The sequence below is a fragment of the Pantherophis guttatus genome, chromosome 1 (genome assembly GCF_059756535.1).
Source record: "Pantherophis guttatus breed Tessera chromosome 1, ASM5975653v1, whole genome shotgun sequence".
NCBI classification, from domain to species: domain Eukaryota; kingdom Metazoa; phylum Chordata; class Lepidosauria; order Squamata; family Colubridae; genus Pantherophis; species Pantherophis guttatus.
The window spans coordinates 75,691,383-75,710,511 of NC_142063.1; the positions used below are offsets into that span (position 1 = coordinate 75,691,383).

At 38.4% G+C, this 19,129-nt stretch overlaps 1 protein-coding gene across 1 annotated transcript in view; it reads left to right on the forward strand.

Moving 5' to 3' along the window:
* SPI1 (Spi-1 proto-oncogene) overlaps positions 1-19,129 on the forward strand; it is a 32,248-nt gene extending 13,119 nt beyond the window's left edge. The window contains exons 2-5 of the mRNA XM_034417545.3: positions 6,307-6,400; positions 11,913-12,130; positions 15,302-15,452; positions 18,324-19,129. Of these exons, the coding sequence (XP_034273436.2) occupies positions 6,307-6,400; positions 11,913-12,130; positions 15,302-15,452; positions 18,324-18,640 (780 nt within the window). The 3' untranslated portion in view covers positions 18,641-19,129. The remainder of the gene's footprint in view (positions 1-6,306; positions 6,401-11,912; positions 12,131-15,301; positions 15,453-18,323) is intronic.

The following is a 19,129-nucleotide window of genomic DNA, read 5'->3' on the forward strand; positions in this document are numbered from 1 at the left end:
AGATCAGAAGATTCTATGACTATTCTTATCTACATACAGGGGAAAGTCTTCTTTTTTCCTTGTTTATTTCTACCTCCCTTACCCACAAATGCAAATATATTAATATCTATTCAGAAGTGTGGAACAGGGATGGTCTCTTTCCAATACGTAATCCTTATATGTCCATTTAGCAAAGGCAAAATTAATTAATTAATTAATTAATTAATTAATTAAATGTATAAGTCACCTATCTCATTATTCAAAGTGACTTGGAATTATACAAAAACTTTCTCTTCAGTTTTAAACTGTCCAAATGTCTGACAAAATCTTCTGTAGAATGGTGCGAAAACTTTTAAATGCAAGGAAAGGTAAGATTTCTGATCTCCAGAATAACACATTGAGTCTGATTCTGGAAGCATCGGGCTTCCAATGACAGGTGAATAGCTGTTATCATAATTATTTATAGAGCCTCCACTGCTATTCTTGCTATGTTTATGTTCCATGGAAGTGCTAATAACTATCTGCAAGGTCTTTATAAAGATTGCCAGGGTCAATGGAAGTAGTAGAAGTAGAGTGTAGACCATAATTCAAGGCAGAATTTGATACCTACAGATTTCCCAGAGATGGATACATCTGAATCATTTAATCCATTTGGTGCTTTAGTTTTTTTCCGCCACAGTGCTTATTGCTTTCAGACAGCTGTGCATGCTAAAAACACAAAGATATTTAAGCTTCATGACAGTAAATAAGTCGCAGAAAGTCCTGGCTATAGCCATAGAAAGCAACATCCCATTCAAAGCTCACACAAGGAAAGGTTTTCTTGGATCATATTTCTGGATGCATTATGATACTATCATACAGCAACAGTGGATATTGCTTTGTAACACACCTGCTGCTGCCAATATTTAAATGGAACTTCCTCAGACTGTTGAGAATTAGTCTATCTCAGAGGAAATTTTACCAACATACCTGGATTTCTCTTTCAAAAACTTGAGAGGGAATGAGGAGTATCTGTTGAATTTATCCAGGCATTTCCCACCCTCTTAGCTGAATACATGGACACTGATGATCACAGCCACTTCTGTCATCTTTCAAAGGACTTTTCCTAAATGACCTTATCCAAATGAATTCACCTCCTTTCCAGATTGGAGCTGCTCACTTAAGTATTTCCTTATTCATGACTTATTCACAGCTGCTGTCTCCTTGTAGCACCCAGCTTCTCCTTTCTATCCTGAAGGGATCATTTGAGGCATTTTAAGTGGCTTATGTAAGCCATGATCAGTGCTTCAGGCTACTGCTTTGACATGTTAAATACAGTGGAAGTGATTGCAGCCCAAGCAACTTCATTGGCTTTCTATGTGAATTTCTGCAACAATTGGTATACTAGCACTATTCTTACTAATTAGAACTTAGAGATGAAAAATTCAGAGGCTTGAAACGAAACCCCAGAAAGCTCCAAAGGAAGAGATGAACAAATTGCATTGGATAGACTGGAAATAAGCCAGTGGATTTATCCCAAAGTTAAGGAATAGGTCTGCATATCTGAGCTAATTGGAATTTGATCTGTTCCAGTTATAAGGGCTACTGCCTTTGCAAGCTGTTGGTGGAGTCCCATTTTCCACTGGCTTGATGCCAAGTTAAAGGAGCTTCAGTGCTTTCTGGGAAATGTTTTCTCAAGAACCATCACTGTGCATATGAAGTGGACATTATGAGCCATTAGAAGTCACTCTCCAAATAAAGGACTGTAGATTTCAAAGGCATTTCTAGCCAGGACTGAATAAACGTTATACTGTCGGAGCTGGGAGTTGTAAGGAATTAATGCCGAAGTGAACAGTTGTCCAGCTACTGGTTTCTCAGAGAAGACTCTCCATTTATTCAGGCAGGGAGATAAAAAAGTAGGGTATCATATTTAAGTTTTAAAAAGAGGGCATTCCAGACAAAGTTTTTTTTTTAAAGTAATGTACCATTCATAGTTGCCACACAAACATATTTTATGTATTTTTGCTCCTCTCACACCCTCCCCTGCGCACATTCTTAGGTCTGAAAAGACAGATTCAACAAAGCAGGACATTAGTAACCTGTGTACCAGCATAATGTTTGTCTCAAGAATTAAGCCATACATTTCTAAGGGCGTGTAGTATAGGGTTCATTGAATCAGTTATGGTTTCCATGGTTGTTTCCACCACAAGAACTAAGTGAGCCTGAAGCAATTGGGAGCACTTTGGGAGCAGTCATCCTTTAAGGATGGACAATACATTCCAATAATAAGTGAAGACTACCCAGGCTGAAATAGCGGTTCAAAATGAAGTCATTCTTTTATACATACAATTTCTGTGGGGAAAAAACCCACAATCTTTTACAAAGCACTGTTTATGAAAATAAATCCCTCTGGCTAGGGAGACAAAGATTTTAAAAAATCAATTTATGAGAGCAAAGAAGCAATTGGAGTGGGAGGCTTTTTAAGGAGAAGGTTCTGATGAGGAGGTCAGGAATCCATTAGCCAAAGGATTTTCCCTCTACCTTGCAGCCTTGTCTCAGGTAGATCAGCAGCTGCCACCATCCTCTGCCTTCCATTAAACCTTTCTTTCTCCTTTTTACATTCTAGCTAACGAGATTCACACTCACACTCTCTTGAACCATTCCATGTAGGCAGACAAAATGAACAACATTGCCCCTGTTATCTTGTCAGCATTCTTTGTTGACAAGTTTCATTTGCCATTGGATGTTTGTTTGTTCATTTATAAAATTTATAGGTTGCCTGTCTTACCTCAAGGTAACTCAGTTACCTCAACTATGTTTGATATAACTAGGCCCAACTAGACTGCAAATTAGAAGAAAAGACATGATGGGATGAAGGTATTAAGTTGTCATGGTGTTGGTCCCCCTCATTGCTTTTCCTTATCTATTATTGCTTATTTCTTATCACTAAAGTTATCTTATAAGCCAACTCTGCCTTTTCCTTCCTTTTAGAATGGGAGGGAGGGAGGGAGGGAGGTACGAAGGAACGAAGGAACCAAGGAAGGAAGGAACAAAAAGACCTGCACTGGCTCCACTAGCAAGGGCCACGTAACTAACAAGAGAAAGTGGAAAAGGTAGCCTGACAGAGTCTGAAGAAGGAAGAAGAATGAGGTTATGTCTGCATGCTGAAGCAGACATTCTTAGACATATAAAAATCCTGTCTATCCAAAGCTTTAAGACTCAGAAAAGAAAGAATAAATATATGATAACTTTAGGGAAAGGACGTTGCTCAGATTACTGCTGAGCATATTAAGAATCGGCTGCATGCTGGTATTTTACAATGTGAGAAACTTGAGTTTGCCTGTTCAGGCAAGACAAGTAATTGCAAGCACAGGTCACTTACATCCACGCAAAGATAGCACCATCATGGGCAAAAAACTGGGTCTCCCCTAGCAATTTTTATTTGGAATATAGTCAGGGATGAAATCCAGCAGGTTCTGACAGGTTCTAGAGAACCGGTAGCAGAAATTTTGAGCAGTTCGGAGAATCGGCAAATACTACCTCTGGCTGGCCCCAGAGTGGGGTGGGAATGGGGATTTTGCAATATCCTTCCCCCAGGAGTGTGGAGGGAATGGGGATTTTGTAGTATCCTCCCCTTGGAGTGGGGTGGGAATGGAGATTTTGCAGTATCCTTCCCCTGCCACGCCCACCAAGCCATGCCCATCACGCCACACCACACCCACCAAGCCACGCCCACAGAAGCGGTAATTTTAAAAATTGGATTTCACCACTGAATATAGATGGATTACTTTATATGGCTGAATCCTAGACCAACTTTCCTACTGCATGAGTAGGAATAAAATAAACAGGTGGACTTCTTTGCAGCAAAAAAACATCTGTTGCTGGACAGGTGACCAAATTTCCACCATGGGAAATATGAAAAATATAAAAATAAATATGGAATAACCTTTCCCTATAACTATTCAAGTTACCATTCAAGTTACATCCTCCCAGTGTGTGCTAGCTTTTTAATTATTAAGCTATTTTAAAATTTTATTTTAAAAACCTCTCTGCTGAATTTCAGGGCTAAAAAAGATCTCCTAAAACAATTTGCAGCTCTTCTCCATACATACTGTAGCTAATACAAAACCCTATAATAAAAATCTAAACTGCAGAAGCACATTTAGTCCATGCCTTTGGAATGGCCATGTGTTATTCATCTACTTTTTATACAGAATGCAGGTATCAGTGACAAATATTTTAGTCCTGATCCATAATTTTGTATGCATGTGTTTTTTCCTCCATATTTCTTTAGACCTTAGATGTGGCTATCATTTTTACAATCAAAACAACTTCAGCCCCAGACTATCCAATAGGCAACCAGGCACAATACTGTTGAGGTTTTTCAGGCTTTGAGGGGGCTTTAGCTATCTATTTACATAACTAATACTCTGCAGTAATGATTATCAGCTATAAATTTTTAAAGAAGAATAAAACAATTAAAACCACCCATTTTGCAACGAAGTATTCCCTGGTAAATGAGAGACCGCAGGTAAGGTGGTTTTTCTCTTGCATCACACCTTGTATTTCATTGTCCAATTGATAATAATTGGAAGTTAAATGAAAAATAAACTGCTTTTCCATTGTGTCTCCTAATTGCCTGGAGTTGATTTCTTTCTTTCTTTTTTTCCCAATTTTTTTTTTTTACAAACATATCAATGCGTGAACAGTGTGGCACCTGTGTCATACATTTTAGTACAAATAAATAATATTCATCATATTTACTACATTTGACAAGCTTATATAGTTCTGGTAATAGTACACCTATTTATGTTGAGTTATAATCTTTCATTATTTAGTTATTCAATATTTCAATGTTATATTTATGCAAATCATCATATTATTCAAGCATACTTAATAATACCATCATTCAAATTCTGATTTCCTCTCTTGTTATTACTTCACCTTATTATATAAAAATGTGTATTCCATTAATCCTCCTCTCTGTAGTTTCCATCCCTATTCTAACTTTTAATTAAACCACTATTATATTTAGAAATATTCCCTTTCTATCCATCATCTCTTGCCCGCTTTAAAGCTTTAATTGTTTGTTTCTTAGCTTGCCTCCCATATTCCTCTCTTGGATCTTTATCTCTATCTGCTTCCACATCTTGACCAATCATTTTAAACTTTTCTCCCTTCTCTGCCCTTTTCCATTGTCTAATTTTCAGCACAAAGCCGAGGACTCGTCCTGATAAACCCCTTTTATTTAATTTACAATGAATTCCTCTCCAGCAAAGTCTTTCCTCTCCCACAGTCTTTCAAGATAGTTCACAATTACCGACCTTTATCAGGCTTGGAGAGTGGCCAGGCCGATAGCTTTCAGATGCCGCAATACTTGGCAAGAATGCAGGAATGAACTAATTGTCTCCTGCAAACTCCACTTTCCTTTCGCTCCTCTTTTATTCCCTCTGGGAGGGACTATTCATCATCCACCTGTGGCCTTACTCCCAAGTCGACCCTTGTTCTTTAGCTGTTCCCTTTGTCTGGCAACTCTGTGCATGCGTACACTGGGAAAAGGCTTCAGCTATTCATCTGCCTCACTGATGTCTGACTCTGAAGGCAGCTGATAACTGGCATATGGCCCTGTCCCCCTCTCTGCCTCTGATGCAGAGCCCTCATCAGAGCCTTCCCCAGAGTCCAGGACTGGCCCATGTTCCTCCTCAACCTCCTCATTGTCCGAATCTGCTGCCAGATCCACTGGCTGCTGGCGGACCATAACACAGAGAGGGTATAGAAAGTTCTGTAGCTTTTCACCAGTATCTGGACAATTTCCCAGACAGAAACCCAGTGGACATGATACTGATGTAAAATTCTAACAACAGTATTGCTATTAAAGATCTGAGGACTGTTCCAGAGAGCTAAACTGCCATCTATGTATATGTTTTAACAAAATTATGAATCTTGGAGGGGCCGTGGTGATATTGGAGCAGAATGAACATTTGTTAAATATTGGGAGAATTCTTTAAGATATTCAATTATTTTCCATGATTGATATTTCATTTTGGAATGTCATGTCTAATTGAAATGAAGAGCCAAGACATATAGCCCGTTACAAATGCTTGAGGATCACTTTTGAAATGGCAGAGAAAACAATTCCTGTATGCTTCATGGTTACAGGAAAGGACTACTGTATATTTAAAAAAATACATCTTTGCTAATTTTCAAAAAGACTTTCTTGTGATTTGAAGTATAGTTTCTGGAGGCCCGTATCAACCTCATGTTTCAATGTCTTATTTGTTTTCGAGGGACAAAGGGGAATGTTGGTCTTTGTTTTTCATATGGGACAATCATCTCTTCTCTACACAGCCCTCTGAAGACCTGGTATCTTATGAATCAGACCTCTATAGACAGTCCCATGATAGTTACCAGTATCTCAACAATGAAGCAGACAGTCACGGTGGTAAGTAAATTGCCCAAAATTTGGGAATACCAGAGGAACAGATTTACAGTCATTCAAGAAGGATGATGAATCCATGTAGCTTTTTAACTACCTTGTTTCAACAATAGTTTTAGAGCACTTTGACCTAACTTGATACAAACACTACTTTTCTGAAACAATTAATTGATACAACAGCATTTCAAAGATCTTCGTGATAACTATTACCTGCCAAATTTGGGTCCTGGATTCTTCCAGAGGTGGCAGTAATAAATAAGCACTTCCCGGTTAAGCACAAATAATACCAAATCACTCTTCTAGATTTTGCACACTATTTTTTGATAATAAGAAAGGATAAGAATATCTGCACAGCAATATAGGTGGAATTCAGAACATGATTCAGAGGTGATGCTCTGCATGTTTGATTGTAAGATCAAGCCCCAAATTTCTAGATAGGGTGGTTCATATGTGCTCTGGCTGACCATGTTGGGAGTTAACATTCTCTGCAAGTATCTTTGGGGGTAAAAGAATTGGGGAAAGCAGATTAAGATGTTCTCCATGACTGGGAACCAAGGGGATGGGCACAACAAGAAATGTGAAGCAGGCCCAGCAGGTATATTCCCATATACGGTTAAAATGCCAAAATACAGAACCTCCTGAAGAATAATATTGAATTCATCTGCAAACAAGAAATAATAATTAAAAGGCAAACATTATCTAATGCTTAAATTTTTATAGTCCCAGTTGTGTTGAAAATTAGATTAGCAATGGCCCTATTTAACAGAAAGGAATTGGACTGGAAATCATGGGCTGTTTTTCCATTCCAGCTGATTTAGAAATAATTGCTCCAAGTGTAAGGAAATTACAGTTTTTTTGACCTGGTTATTTACTGAATAAACCATAATTGAGTGGATTCAGTTGCTAAGTTGTAAACTACAGTTTATAAGGGATAGCAACTGAGTTTGCAACATGTTAAACTAAAGTCAAAGAAAACCATGTTGTGCTTAGCACAACATATGACTGCAAGTAATGCCTTCCTTGTTTTATTTTATTTTTATTTATTTTATTAGTCATATTTCTATGCTGCCCACTCTCCGAGGACTCTGGGCGGCTTACACCAAAGACAGTATACTAAATAGCATATTGCCCCCAACAATCTGGGTCCTCGTTTTACCCACCTCAGAAGGATGGAAGGCTGAGTCAACCTTGAACCAGTGAGATTTGATCCGCTGATCTAGCAGTCAGCTGAAGTAGCTGCAGTACTGCACTCTAACCACTGTGCCACCTCGGCTCTTATGTAACTGACATTAAATACATTTGACTTTAAATTATCACCCTGGACTGTTCTGGATATAGAGTATGTTCATTCACTTTTATAAAGAAAGTAAAAGTATTTATTTACATAAGCAACCTTTCCTATCCACAGTCCCAACGAAATGACAAAATGTGTGTCATAATGAAAAAGACAAATTTGGCCCTGTCCAAATTATGTTGCACTGTCACATGCAAGTATATAAGGGGTGGAGTTTTTATTGTAGGATCATGTTTTGTCACCCCCCCCTTACCTCCCATGGCAGGCACTTATATTTATTTAAAATATTTACACTTCACCATAGTGCATAACTTTCAGAAAGAAATTCTTCCTCTAATTGGTCCTATTCAAAACTTAACAATATATATAACAATCTTATGTGTAAATGAGACACCTGAAGCTGGACAACTAAAAAAGATAACTTTAATTTTCTAGTCAATACAGAAGAGCTTGATATCTCTATAATAAAAAGATGAGAGAAGTAGCACAGGAATCTGTACTTCTCTCATTTATATTTACTCCATATCCTTTATCCTCCATTTCCTATCTCCTTACAAATGAATCTCTTCTCTTTTCTATTGTCAATATGAAATGTTAGTAAATTGTTACAGAGATAAAAATAAGGATTCCAAGTGATATCCAATACAAGTCAGACATGCGGGGAGGGGTCAGGGGAAAATATATGTATCGGTAATCATTCCTTTATTAATGTGGTTCAACTTAGAATAAATATAAGAACAATAGATGAACTATGTTCACTACCTAGCGGTAATATGTCGGTCAAAGGTTACTATTATTATCTAGTAGTAACACATCAGGAAAAAATAAAGCCCTTTATGGCAGGAACAACTCTACAGAATTGGTAAAAAAAGTGAGACCACTGGACCATTATTTCAGTCTTTACTTTAGCAGTGAATTTGAGCAAACTAAGCCTTGTCTCTTTCCTTTAACATTTTCATGCCATTTGCTTTAATGCCATGCCATTTCTCCTCGTCTCCATACCAAACAATTCTCTCACATCCTCTTTCACTTCACATGACCGTTTCAAAATGACTCCCACATGAAAAAGCCACATACCTCCTAGTGATTTTTTTAAAAAAATTATCCTTTCCAGAAATCTAATGGATTAGTACACCAAAGACTACCTTGTTCAATTTCCTGTCCCTTATAGAGGCCACCAGACACTTTCTGAAGCTCACAAGCAGTGACAAAAGAACACACTCCTACTCATGTCCCCAGCAACTGAAGCAAGAGTCAGGCCACCTTGCAAGTTCTAGTGCTGTCTTAGTCCAAAGCCTTGAACCAGTCATTTTCTCTCAGCCCTATGAAGGCAGCAGTGGCAAACCAGTTCTAAAAAAAACCTTGCCAGAAAACTGCAGGCCAGGCAGTCTCCAAGAATCAATTGGATATGATTGAATGGAAGAAATAAAAATTATATAATTATATAAATGTACAACCATCAGAACAACCTATTATTAGGGATAGAAAAAAGGAATGAAAGAAATCTAAATCTCATCTCCTCCAGCTAGAGAAGAGGACTGGAACAGACAATATGTGACCCTTGTTAAAGCTGCTGCCTAAAAGGATATTGAGCTAAGGATATGAATCTAAGTCTGAATGAAGCATTGTCAATTGTAACAACACATATTCTAAGGATAACCACAGGGTTACACTGCTTTTAAGTGACAAAATATGCCACGAAGCCATATTAGAAGCCATATAAAAATGTTGAGCTAGGGACTCAACTGAAAGGAAACTATATAGAGCCCCAACTTTACAATAATGCAGCACTACAGCAGCATAAACAGATAGAAAAAAATATTTGGCAACCAACTTTTTCCAGCTTGTCTTGATCATCAGTCTTTCTTCATTAATGATTTACACTTTGGCTGGCAACCCCAGTTTCCCCTCATTCTCGTGACATTGGCCATTTCTCATCCCCAGACTGTGATGTAGACAGTCATATCTCACCTTTTTTTAGTACCACAGAGCACCAAATGGCCACAACACACATAACAAAGGAGAGTGAAGAGTGATATGATCACAATGCTGGCAGCTGTTTGTGTCATTACAGGATTTACAATAAGAAAAGAAGAGAGAGATAGAGTAGTTTTCTGGGAGATTTTTCAATATAAAATATCCACAACCACAAAAAATGAATTAGAGTAAACTCAATAAAATATTACTCTAAAGTTAAATGGTGATTTTATAATGAGAGAGGAGAGGAACTTAATTCTACAGCATAAATTTTGTTCAAACCGCAAAACAGAAAAATAAAATGTTAAAAACACAAAGCTGGACAAAATTTAGACATTTGTCTTGCACTGGAAAGACATTACATAAGGCCCCAGACTTTTTGAGGGCGAATATTCAATACTTTGAGAAGGACATTTGTGGAGAAGCCCTTCATCAGTACAGTCATTTGTGGACATCGCTTATCAGGGACACTGGGAGAAGGACCTTGGATGACTATTTCAGATCATCATAGATACATCTGGGAACAGGTGATTCATCAACAGAAGATCAAGTACCAAGATCTCAAGTTAGGAATAGTTTTAAAGGTTAAAAGGCAGCAGTTTAAAATGAATTCAGAAAAGAGTTAGGTGACAGAGTATGGCCTGATCTTCCTTCTAAATAAAATTCTACATTGAAACTTTTGCCCAATTTTCAAATATTCAATGGATTGCCATCATCCAAAGAGATAGTTAACAGGGCATTAAAATGGAAGCTAAGAAGTAGCATAACTAGGTTACAAAGCTAATATTGTTAAGGCCACCTTACTTTTCAGTGACAAAGTGACAAAGATTGAGCGGAGTCTAATTTTTTAGAAAGAATGCAGCTGCAGCAGAATAGAGGAAGAGAGATGAATCATCGGTTAACAGTATTTACTTCTTGTGTAGACAATTTCAGCTTTGGTATATTGATTCAGACACTTTTAACACTTCCATTTCTCAAAGGTTTCAGATTTTGCAAGTTTACCACATTTCATGTGGTTTCAGATTCAAATCATCAGAATTGCATACAAGTTAACAATTTTCTCAAATATGAGGCTATTTTTGTTTGCATCTTTTGGGAGGGTTCCTACAACAAGTTTTCCATTTTTGATAACCAGTATTACATTTTATTAGGAGTAGGACTAAAAGCTTGTGGGATTCTAATACATATGGGTCAGAAATGTAAGCAACTGTCTGGATGTGATTGGGATAACCAAACAGCTGTGTTGCCTCATTCCATGTTGGAAAATTGAGTCCAAACTTAGAACAGGCTATTAAATTTCTTGGCACAGAGAATTACATTGTTGGTTTTTTAAAATCCGTTTTTGTTTCTTAACATACTGATAAAATTTGTGCCTTATAAATGAAACTTTTAATTTATCCAGAGACAATTATCAATTATTGTATATCGTAAAGAACTGGAATGTGTTTTAATTTTCATATAGCTCCTGCAACCATAAATAGCTTATCAACAGAACCAGCCAGATTATGGAAAAGGGCTTCTGATTCTTGTACTAATGACATTTTTGCATGGCATCCATTTCCCATGGAGCTGTTTCGGAAAATGCTATACCAAATTATAGTAATGAGCCAGATGTCAATGTATACAGATAGCCGGACTGTGTAGATTGTTTAAAATGCTAACACTGTCTGACAATTGTTATTCTAGTTTGTTTCAGGATTTTATGCCACTCACATACCAAGTTGGCACCTTCACAGCTATGCTATAAGGAAGTAATTCCAAACAGTACACATAGCCGCCATGTGGCGTTATTACTGTAAATGCTACACTTATCATTCACCATTAGGCTCAGACGTCCATTTCTCCTCATTCCCAAAATTGTTCTTTCTTTCTCTGGATCAAGGCTGTTTCTCCACTCATTTCCTTCAGCTTTTTTGATTAGGTAAAGAGTAGCAATGGCTCCCCAGGCATGTAATTCTCACCCCAATGTCTTCAACCAAGGACGATGCTATTAAAGACATCATAATTAACTACAAACAATGAACTATCCAAGTGGAACTTGCTGAAAGTCCTATTGAATTCTGCACACACACACACACACAAATCTTCTGCCCTAGATATTAGAACATAATTCAAATTCCATATATTCCACATGGGATCTAATCTTGACATGGACTGAATATGAACTTGGTAGATTTAGCAATCGTCTTTCTGTTGTGCAGATATGAACAACTGTGTGTGTGGGTTTTTTAAATTCTGTGTTACCAGGTGAACTGCTTTTAACTCCGTCGGACCACTACTGGGAATATCATCCCCATCATCTGCACACTGAATTTGAGAGCTTTGGAGACAATCATTTTGCAGAGCTCCAAAGTGTACAGCCACCACAACTCCAGCAGCTCTACCGACACATGGAGATAGAACAAATGCACGTTCTTGACTCTGGGATCCCTGTCACACATCTTGGACTCAACCACAACCATCAGGTACATATCTGAGCCCAGATAAACCAAATGTAGATATTTTTCTAGGCGGATTTTATAATGTTTTATTTAATAATACTAGGACAAATTAATACCACCACAAAGACCATTTTAAGAGAACAAAAGGCATTGTACCGTGTTTTTCGGAGTATAAGACGCACTGGAGTATAAGACACAGCTTAGTTTTTGGGGAGGAAAATAGTGGGGGGGGATCTATCTACTAGGTATTCATTCATCTGCCTAGCATACTTAGTCTGGTCAGCTTCAGCACATTAGTTTGCTGGTTCTAAGGCACAGTTAAAAAGAATAAAAAGACGTTTTTATTCCAACAAACCGGGCTGGCCTAAACTCTTTTAAATTGTTTCAATTTTTAAACTGTTTAATTATGGGCTTTAATACAGGGGTGCTTGTAATTGTGGGCCAAATTAATTTAATTGGATTTTAATACTGGTTTTAAATTTTGTATTTCTTGTGTTTTATCTGTTGGCTGTTCACTGCCCTGAGTCCTTCGGGAGAAGGACGGTATATAAATATAAACAATAAATAAATAAATAAATAAATAAATAAATAAATAAATAAATAAATAAATAAATAAATAAATAAATAAATAAATAAATAAACAAACAAACAAACAAACAAACAAACAAACAGTTGAGAGGAAGCAGCAATGAGAAAAGCAGGCAAAGCACAGGGAGATCGCTTCCCTCGGCTAGCACCTAGTTAGGGCTGAAATAAAGCTTCTAAAGAACAGATGAGAGTTGGAGCAAAGCATGGAGATCGCTTCACTCGCTAGCGCCTTGTTAAAGCACAGTGGAAAGTCGAGGGAGAGGCAAAGCTGGGAAGATCACATTACTCGCTAGCGCCTTGTTAGCGCCTCGTTAGGGCTGAAAAAAGCTTCGAAAAAGCTACATTCAGAGTATAAGACACACCCAAATTTTCAACCTCTTTTAGGGAGGAAAAAGGTGTGTCTTATACTCCGGAAAATACGGTATTTAGGATTATATCACTTTTGTTTAATATTTTAAAAAGCAGATACACCTTTTATAGGCTGTTAACAGAAGGGCTAAATTATCCACGCAATTAAATGCATCATTTGAAGTTATATTATTATCAGTTTTGGGGAGGGGGGATTGTTATTTTTTTTTAAACCAGAAATAGCAGGTGGAATCAACAGAGTGAGACCCAGGGAACAGTTTATTTTTAATGTGCTATTCCCTGCCAGGGTTGCAATAAAAATACTCTCCTGATCAGCTATCAGCCCAAGGAGAGACATTCTCAGTAACCATGAATGAAAGAGCTGCTTATTCTTTGTCTTCTCTTCTTTGCAATGTAAAGGAGTTGGAATTGGGCAGCCAATACATTTAAAATATTATCATCCCCGTCATCATGTATCCACCCAAACTTTTTTCCATATAGGAGGGAACAGAAAGCGCTCATATTTTTTTCTTCATTCTTGTTCTTCTGTCACCTGCATAGGGAACATGACTGTTGGTCTAAATGTTGACTCTTAGTGGCCAGTGTTGGGTGTAACCAAGCAGCTATAGGCACTCACTGTAGTTAATATATTTCTTGTTCCCTTTATAAAATGCTCACTCTCTGTCAAATAGCATTAAAACCATACATTCAACACCTGGAATAGTAGAATAGAGGCAACACATTAATTCCTAGAATAATGTGAATAATTTGAATAGCAATGTTTGTTCAAATGTGCTCTGAGAATCGGCAGAAGCATTTTTTCTGGTTTAACATTAGGAAAAATATCCTGCCAGTAAAGATGGTTTCTTAGCAGAATCCCAAACTTGGCATACCATATCTGGGCTGCCAACCTCTGGATGATCTCTATATGGCACCAAAAAGTCATAGGATATTTTAAACTGGATTTCTCCTGAAGGTGAATTGCCTCCGAAAAGTACCTTTTTCTCTCTCCACCCCAAGTAGACTGAGAACATGGTGTTCCACACTTAAAACCACACTTTAAAAAAAGATTAGTAAGAATGGAATGGAGATTTTAGATATATATTCCATCATTCTTTTAAATTCAGCTTCACCATGTCAGCTCTTTCCTTCTCATTCTTCCCCAAAGTATAACAGTTTAATACTAGGGACAGTTAATTCTCCATGCAAAACTCACAGACATCTCATTAGCATAAATGGAAATGTTTCACTTCCCCCCCCCCCCAAATTTTTCAGAATGTCACCACTGGAAGAGCTTCCAAACTGTCACTGAATTTCCACTGTAGTAAAAATTTGCCTCAGTCACTCCCAGGGCCGGATTTAGATGAAAAGAGGCCCTAGGCTATTCCACTTATGAGGCCCTTTCACCTATAGTGAAAGTGTAATTTTAATTTTGCTAACAATTTGAATGTAGGCTCCTCTTGATCTTGAGACCCTAGGCTGAAGCCTAGTTAGCCTATAGGAAAATCCGGCCCTGGTCACTCCTCTCTGGATGTTTTATAAGCCTTAAATAAAGGTCTTGCTTTCCCTGAGTCTTCTTTAGCTGTTTCACATGATGGACCTTTGCTCTGAATTTAGTTTTAAATTAAATGTTGGTGGGCAATCTAATGCCTCCATTTAAGCTGCAGTTTAACTATAAAGAGCTCAAGGTGACTCTGTGGTTAAGGTCAGTAGTTTTACCCTTGAAGAGCTGGCAGGAAATGTACACACAATATTACCCAATCCCAGCCCGTTCCACTGTAGTCATCTCCAGTTAATCTGCCGAGTCATTAACCACCCATCACAGTATCCCTGAAGCAACTTAATTGCACATTCCTTAGTGAGATATTTTGGAACAACTTCGACACCAACAAAAAAACCTCAGAAGTCCACGATTTGACTGCTAGAATAAGTTACAAACTAAGAGCCATTTTGTGTCTTCTCAACGTGCCCCTTCTTGCTTCAGGTCTAATAAGTTTTGTCACTTATTTCCTGTACCTAGGAGGAAGCAGAGAGCTTTGCTTCTGTAACCTAATGACAAACAAAAACAGAGTTAGCCAGTATTTTTCCTTCAATGCTAGCCTGCCTTTTTCCATCTTTCTGTGTGATGGCCTGATAAGGCAGACACAAATTTGCAGCTGCTTTAGGAGATGTTTGAAAGAAAGGTTACTTTATCCATCTTCATTCTTGGCACACCTTCCCCTTGTATGACTTATCTGACAAGCTCATATCTCTGAACAGGTTGCCTTTGTGCCTCGCATGTGTGTGTATCCCTCTCATCAGCGCAGCTCTGATGAAGAAGATCTAGAGAGGCAGAGTCCACCCTTGGAAGTATCAGATGGCGAGACTGAGGTTGGGGAACCCACTCCTGGGGTTATGAATGGAGAATCAGGTTAGCAACTATACCACGGAAGCTGAATTCTATATTTTATCCTAACTTTTTCTTCTTTCCTGTTCTATCATTGCTTCTCTGACATCACTTACCCTTATAACTCTACTATCTCAAAACTGAAATGGTGTTTTCTTTTGATAACTCTTTCCCTATCTTTATTAAGTTTTCTCTCATGGCTATCTTGTTGTTGTTGTTTTTTCCGCATCTTGTGCTAAGCACATTGAACTATAGACATACTCCACAGTTCTCGAGCCACAGCTACAGTCTCCACATCCTTCCATTTAAGACTGATCCTTTTCAGGTCTTCCTGAAATATTTGGTGCCAGGTTTTCTTTGGCTTTTCTCTTTTTCTCCAACCAACTAGTGGAATCCAATTGATTGCGGTCTTTAATCACCTGGTAGTGGCTCTGATGTCAGGCCTGGAAGCCATCTTTTGTATAGGGCCTTCAGGTCTGCCCTATTTTCTACTGTGGGAAATTGGGAGGGGGGATTGTATGGAGCATGGGTGATAAATAAATAAATTAATAATAATAACATTCTTTTCTCAGAGAGTCAAGAACATCTTGCCCTGCACCTGGAGGGCTGGAACTGGGAGGCCCCTCCAGTTGGGATGGTGCTGTGATTGGACCATGTGATGGACTTGTGGGTGCTGGGCAGGGACTTGGACTTTCTGTTGGGTGGGGAAAACCTGGAAGCTTTCAGGTTCGGGTTTTCCCAGATGTGCCAATATGACATCTCTAATAAAATGGAACTTTGAGGAACTTCTAGCCTTGGAGTCTTCTTTCGTTGGGGGTGTTACTTGGAACCCTGACATCTGATTGTTTTCCCTTCAAACCACTTTTCAAATATTTTAAAAAGAAAATGTTTCATTTAATTCCTTAATCTAGGTTTCAAGTGAAAACTACAGATTCATCGTCACATTTTGCTTACTGGCAGTTTGAAGACACCTTGATAACCACTTTTAAGGGGCATATGCTGATGGTATTGCCTTCATCTCATCTCCCAGCTTGCTGTGAATGCATTCTGACTGTTAGTAGTGTTTTCCCTCTTCTCCTGAACCTTGCCATGTGAATAATCTCTCACATCTTAGTGTCAAGGCTGGAAGTGTTGTCAAGGGATCTGCTCAGGGGTGCTGTTCAGCAGGTTCTGGAGAACCGGTAGCGGAAATTTTGAGTAGTTCAGAGAACCGGCAAATACCACCTCTGGCTGGCCCGAGAGTGGGGTGCGAATGGAGATTTTGCAATATCCTTCCCCCAGGAGTGGGGAGAGAATGGGGGTTTTGCAGTATCCTTCCCCTGGAGTGGGGTGGGAATGGAGATTTTGCAGTATCCTTCCCCTGCCACGCCACCAAGCCACACCCACCAAGCCACACCATGCCCACCAAGCCACGCCCACAGAACCAGTAGTAAAAAAAAATTGAATTCCACCATTGGATCTGCTCCACTTCTATTGGCTATTTAAATCATTATGAGCATGTCCCCTCCCTGTCCAGTATCTGGGCACTGATATTTGTGACCACGTTGGCTTGGACTGTGAGAGAAATCCAATACTAAGTTTTGCAGCCTGCAGCCTATGGATAAACCTGCAAGTTCCCACCCTGTTTTTCATGGTCCTTGGAGAACCCAACATCTCACTCAGGTGATACCCCTCCACAACCCTAACAAAATACAGCAGCAAAACTCAGAATCTAGTTGTGAGATTTTCCAGAGAATTGATAAAATAGCAAATAGAAAATAGATGCTCCTAGTTTTAATAAAGTCAGAGCTAACACCTGATCCTGCCATCTCTGTGAACATCACTGCATTGTTGCCATATGTGTGATGGGCCTCAAAAGATGAAAAGATGGGAATGGCGCAATCTCAGCCAGAAAAGGGTTATCCATATGCCATAAACTGTAGTTTATTAAATATATACAATAACTATATTTACATATAATGCTAAGACAACATCAAACTTCATTATGATTATGTACAATGATTTTAAATCCAGACAGTTATACTGTATATTCTGTGGAGTCCTTAGTGTTCTCTGAGTTTGGTTGTTTTCTTGCAGACGTTTTGCAAATCAGATAACATCATCAATACTAGTAGGGAGTGAGGTTTGCTGTCATTTATATACTAGTGGCTTGCCCTGTCAGTGTTGGAGGGAGTACTCTTGATGATTCTTTGATTGCCTGTTGTTTACTGTTAGCTTGTTTGGCAGTTCCTTGAATTAGGTATGGTTTGCTTCTTGATTGTTGGTTTAATATTAATCCTGATGTTAATCTCTGCTCATCTGGATGTTGATTGCTGGGAGGAACTCTTTTGGTTTTTTTTGTTTCTTTTGACTTTTCGATTGTCTCTTTTGAATGATATGTACATGTTGTTTATGTCTCTGTGCCTGTTGATGGCTGATTTATTTGAATGCCAGGCTTCCAGGAATTCTCTAGCATTCTGGGGTGGTTTGAATTCCTACATTAGTTTGCAAGTGTATGGAAAAAAAGAGCCTTGGTAGTACAGTGGTCTAAGGCACCCTGTTATTAAGCTGGTTATTAAGACCAGCTGCCTGCAATTACTGCAGGTTCGAATCTTGCCAAGGCTCAAGGTTGACTCAGCCTTCCATCCTTTCTAAGGTAGGTAAATTGAGGACCCAGTTGTGGGGGCAATAAGCTGACTTTGTATAAATATACAAAAGGATGAAGGCTATTGCTGAGCACATTGTAAGCCGCTCTGAGTCTCCGGAGAAGGGTGGCATATAAATCAAATTAAAAATAAATAAATAAATAGTACTTGGTTACAATGCAATCATTACAAACCACTGTCAGTTGTATATAAAGAAGCTTCTGATATTCCTATTGCCCCTCATGCAGTGCTTTTTCTATTTCTTATATAGGTAGTAAGAAGAAAATCCGATTGTATCAATTTCTTCTCGATCTGCTTCGGAGCGGAGATATGAAGGATAGCATCTGGTGGGTGGATAAGGAAAAAGGCACATTCCAGTTCTCCTCTAAGCACAAAGAAGCACTGGCTCATCGCTGGGGCATTCAGAAAGGCAACCGCAAGAAAATGACCTATCAAAAAATGGCACGGGCATTGCGAAATTACGGGAAGACTGGAGAGGTCAAGAAAGTGAAGAAGAAGCTCACATACCAGTTTAGTGATGAAGTGATGGGAAAGAGCAGCAGTGATAGAAAAAACTTTCCTTGCTGAATGAGAGTCCAGGATTCCCCAAAAGCCAAATTGTAGAGACAAATATGGGTTGGACTTAACAACACAGTTGCTGTAACATGTCCGGGCCCTCATTGTTACCTTATTGAGGTTTTCATCAACCATCTTCTCTGGTACGAATTCTCTTTTCAGCTTTGACATTCCTTACAGGTTATTTTTGCATCTATACAACAAGCTGGACACAGTAGGGACTGTTTTTAAAGAGAAAGAAATGTATAGGTATGTTCTTTTCAGAAAATATTTGATTGTGCTGTAATTAAATTACATAGCCAATGAAGTGTTTTTATTTCTCAGGCAGTATTAGCTGATCTTCAAAGACTGCCTTAGCGTACAGCTTTTAAATTAGCATTAATAAAGATTCTGCTATATTTCTCCATGGCTAGAGAGAAATCTGCAGACCTTGGAAACATATGTTATTGTGCAAGTATTAATAACATTAAATATTTAATAAAATCAGATATAATGAAATCA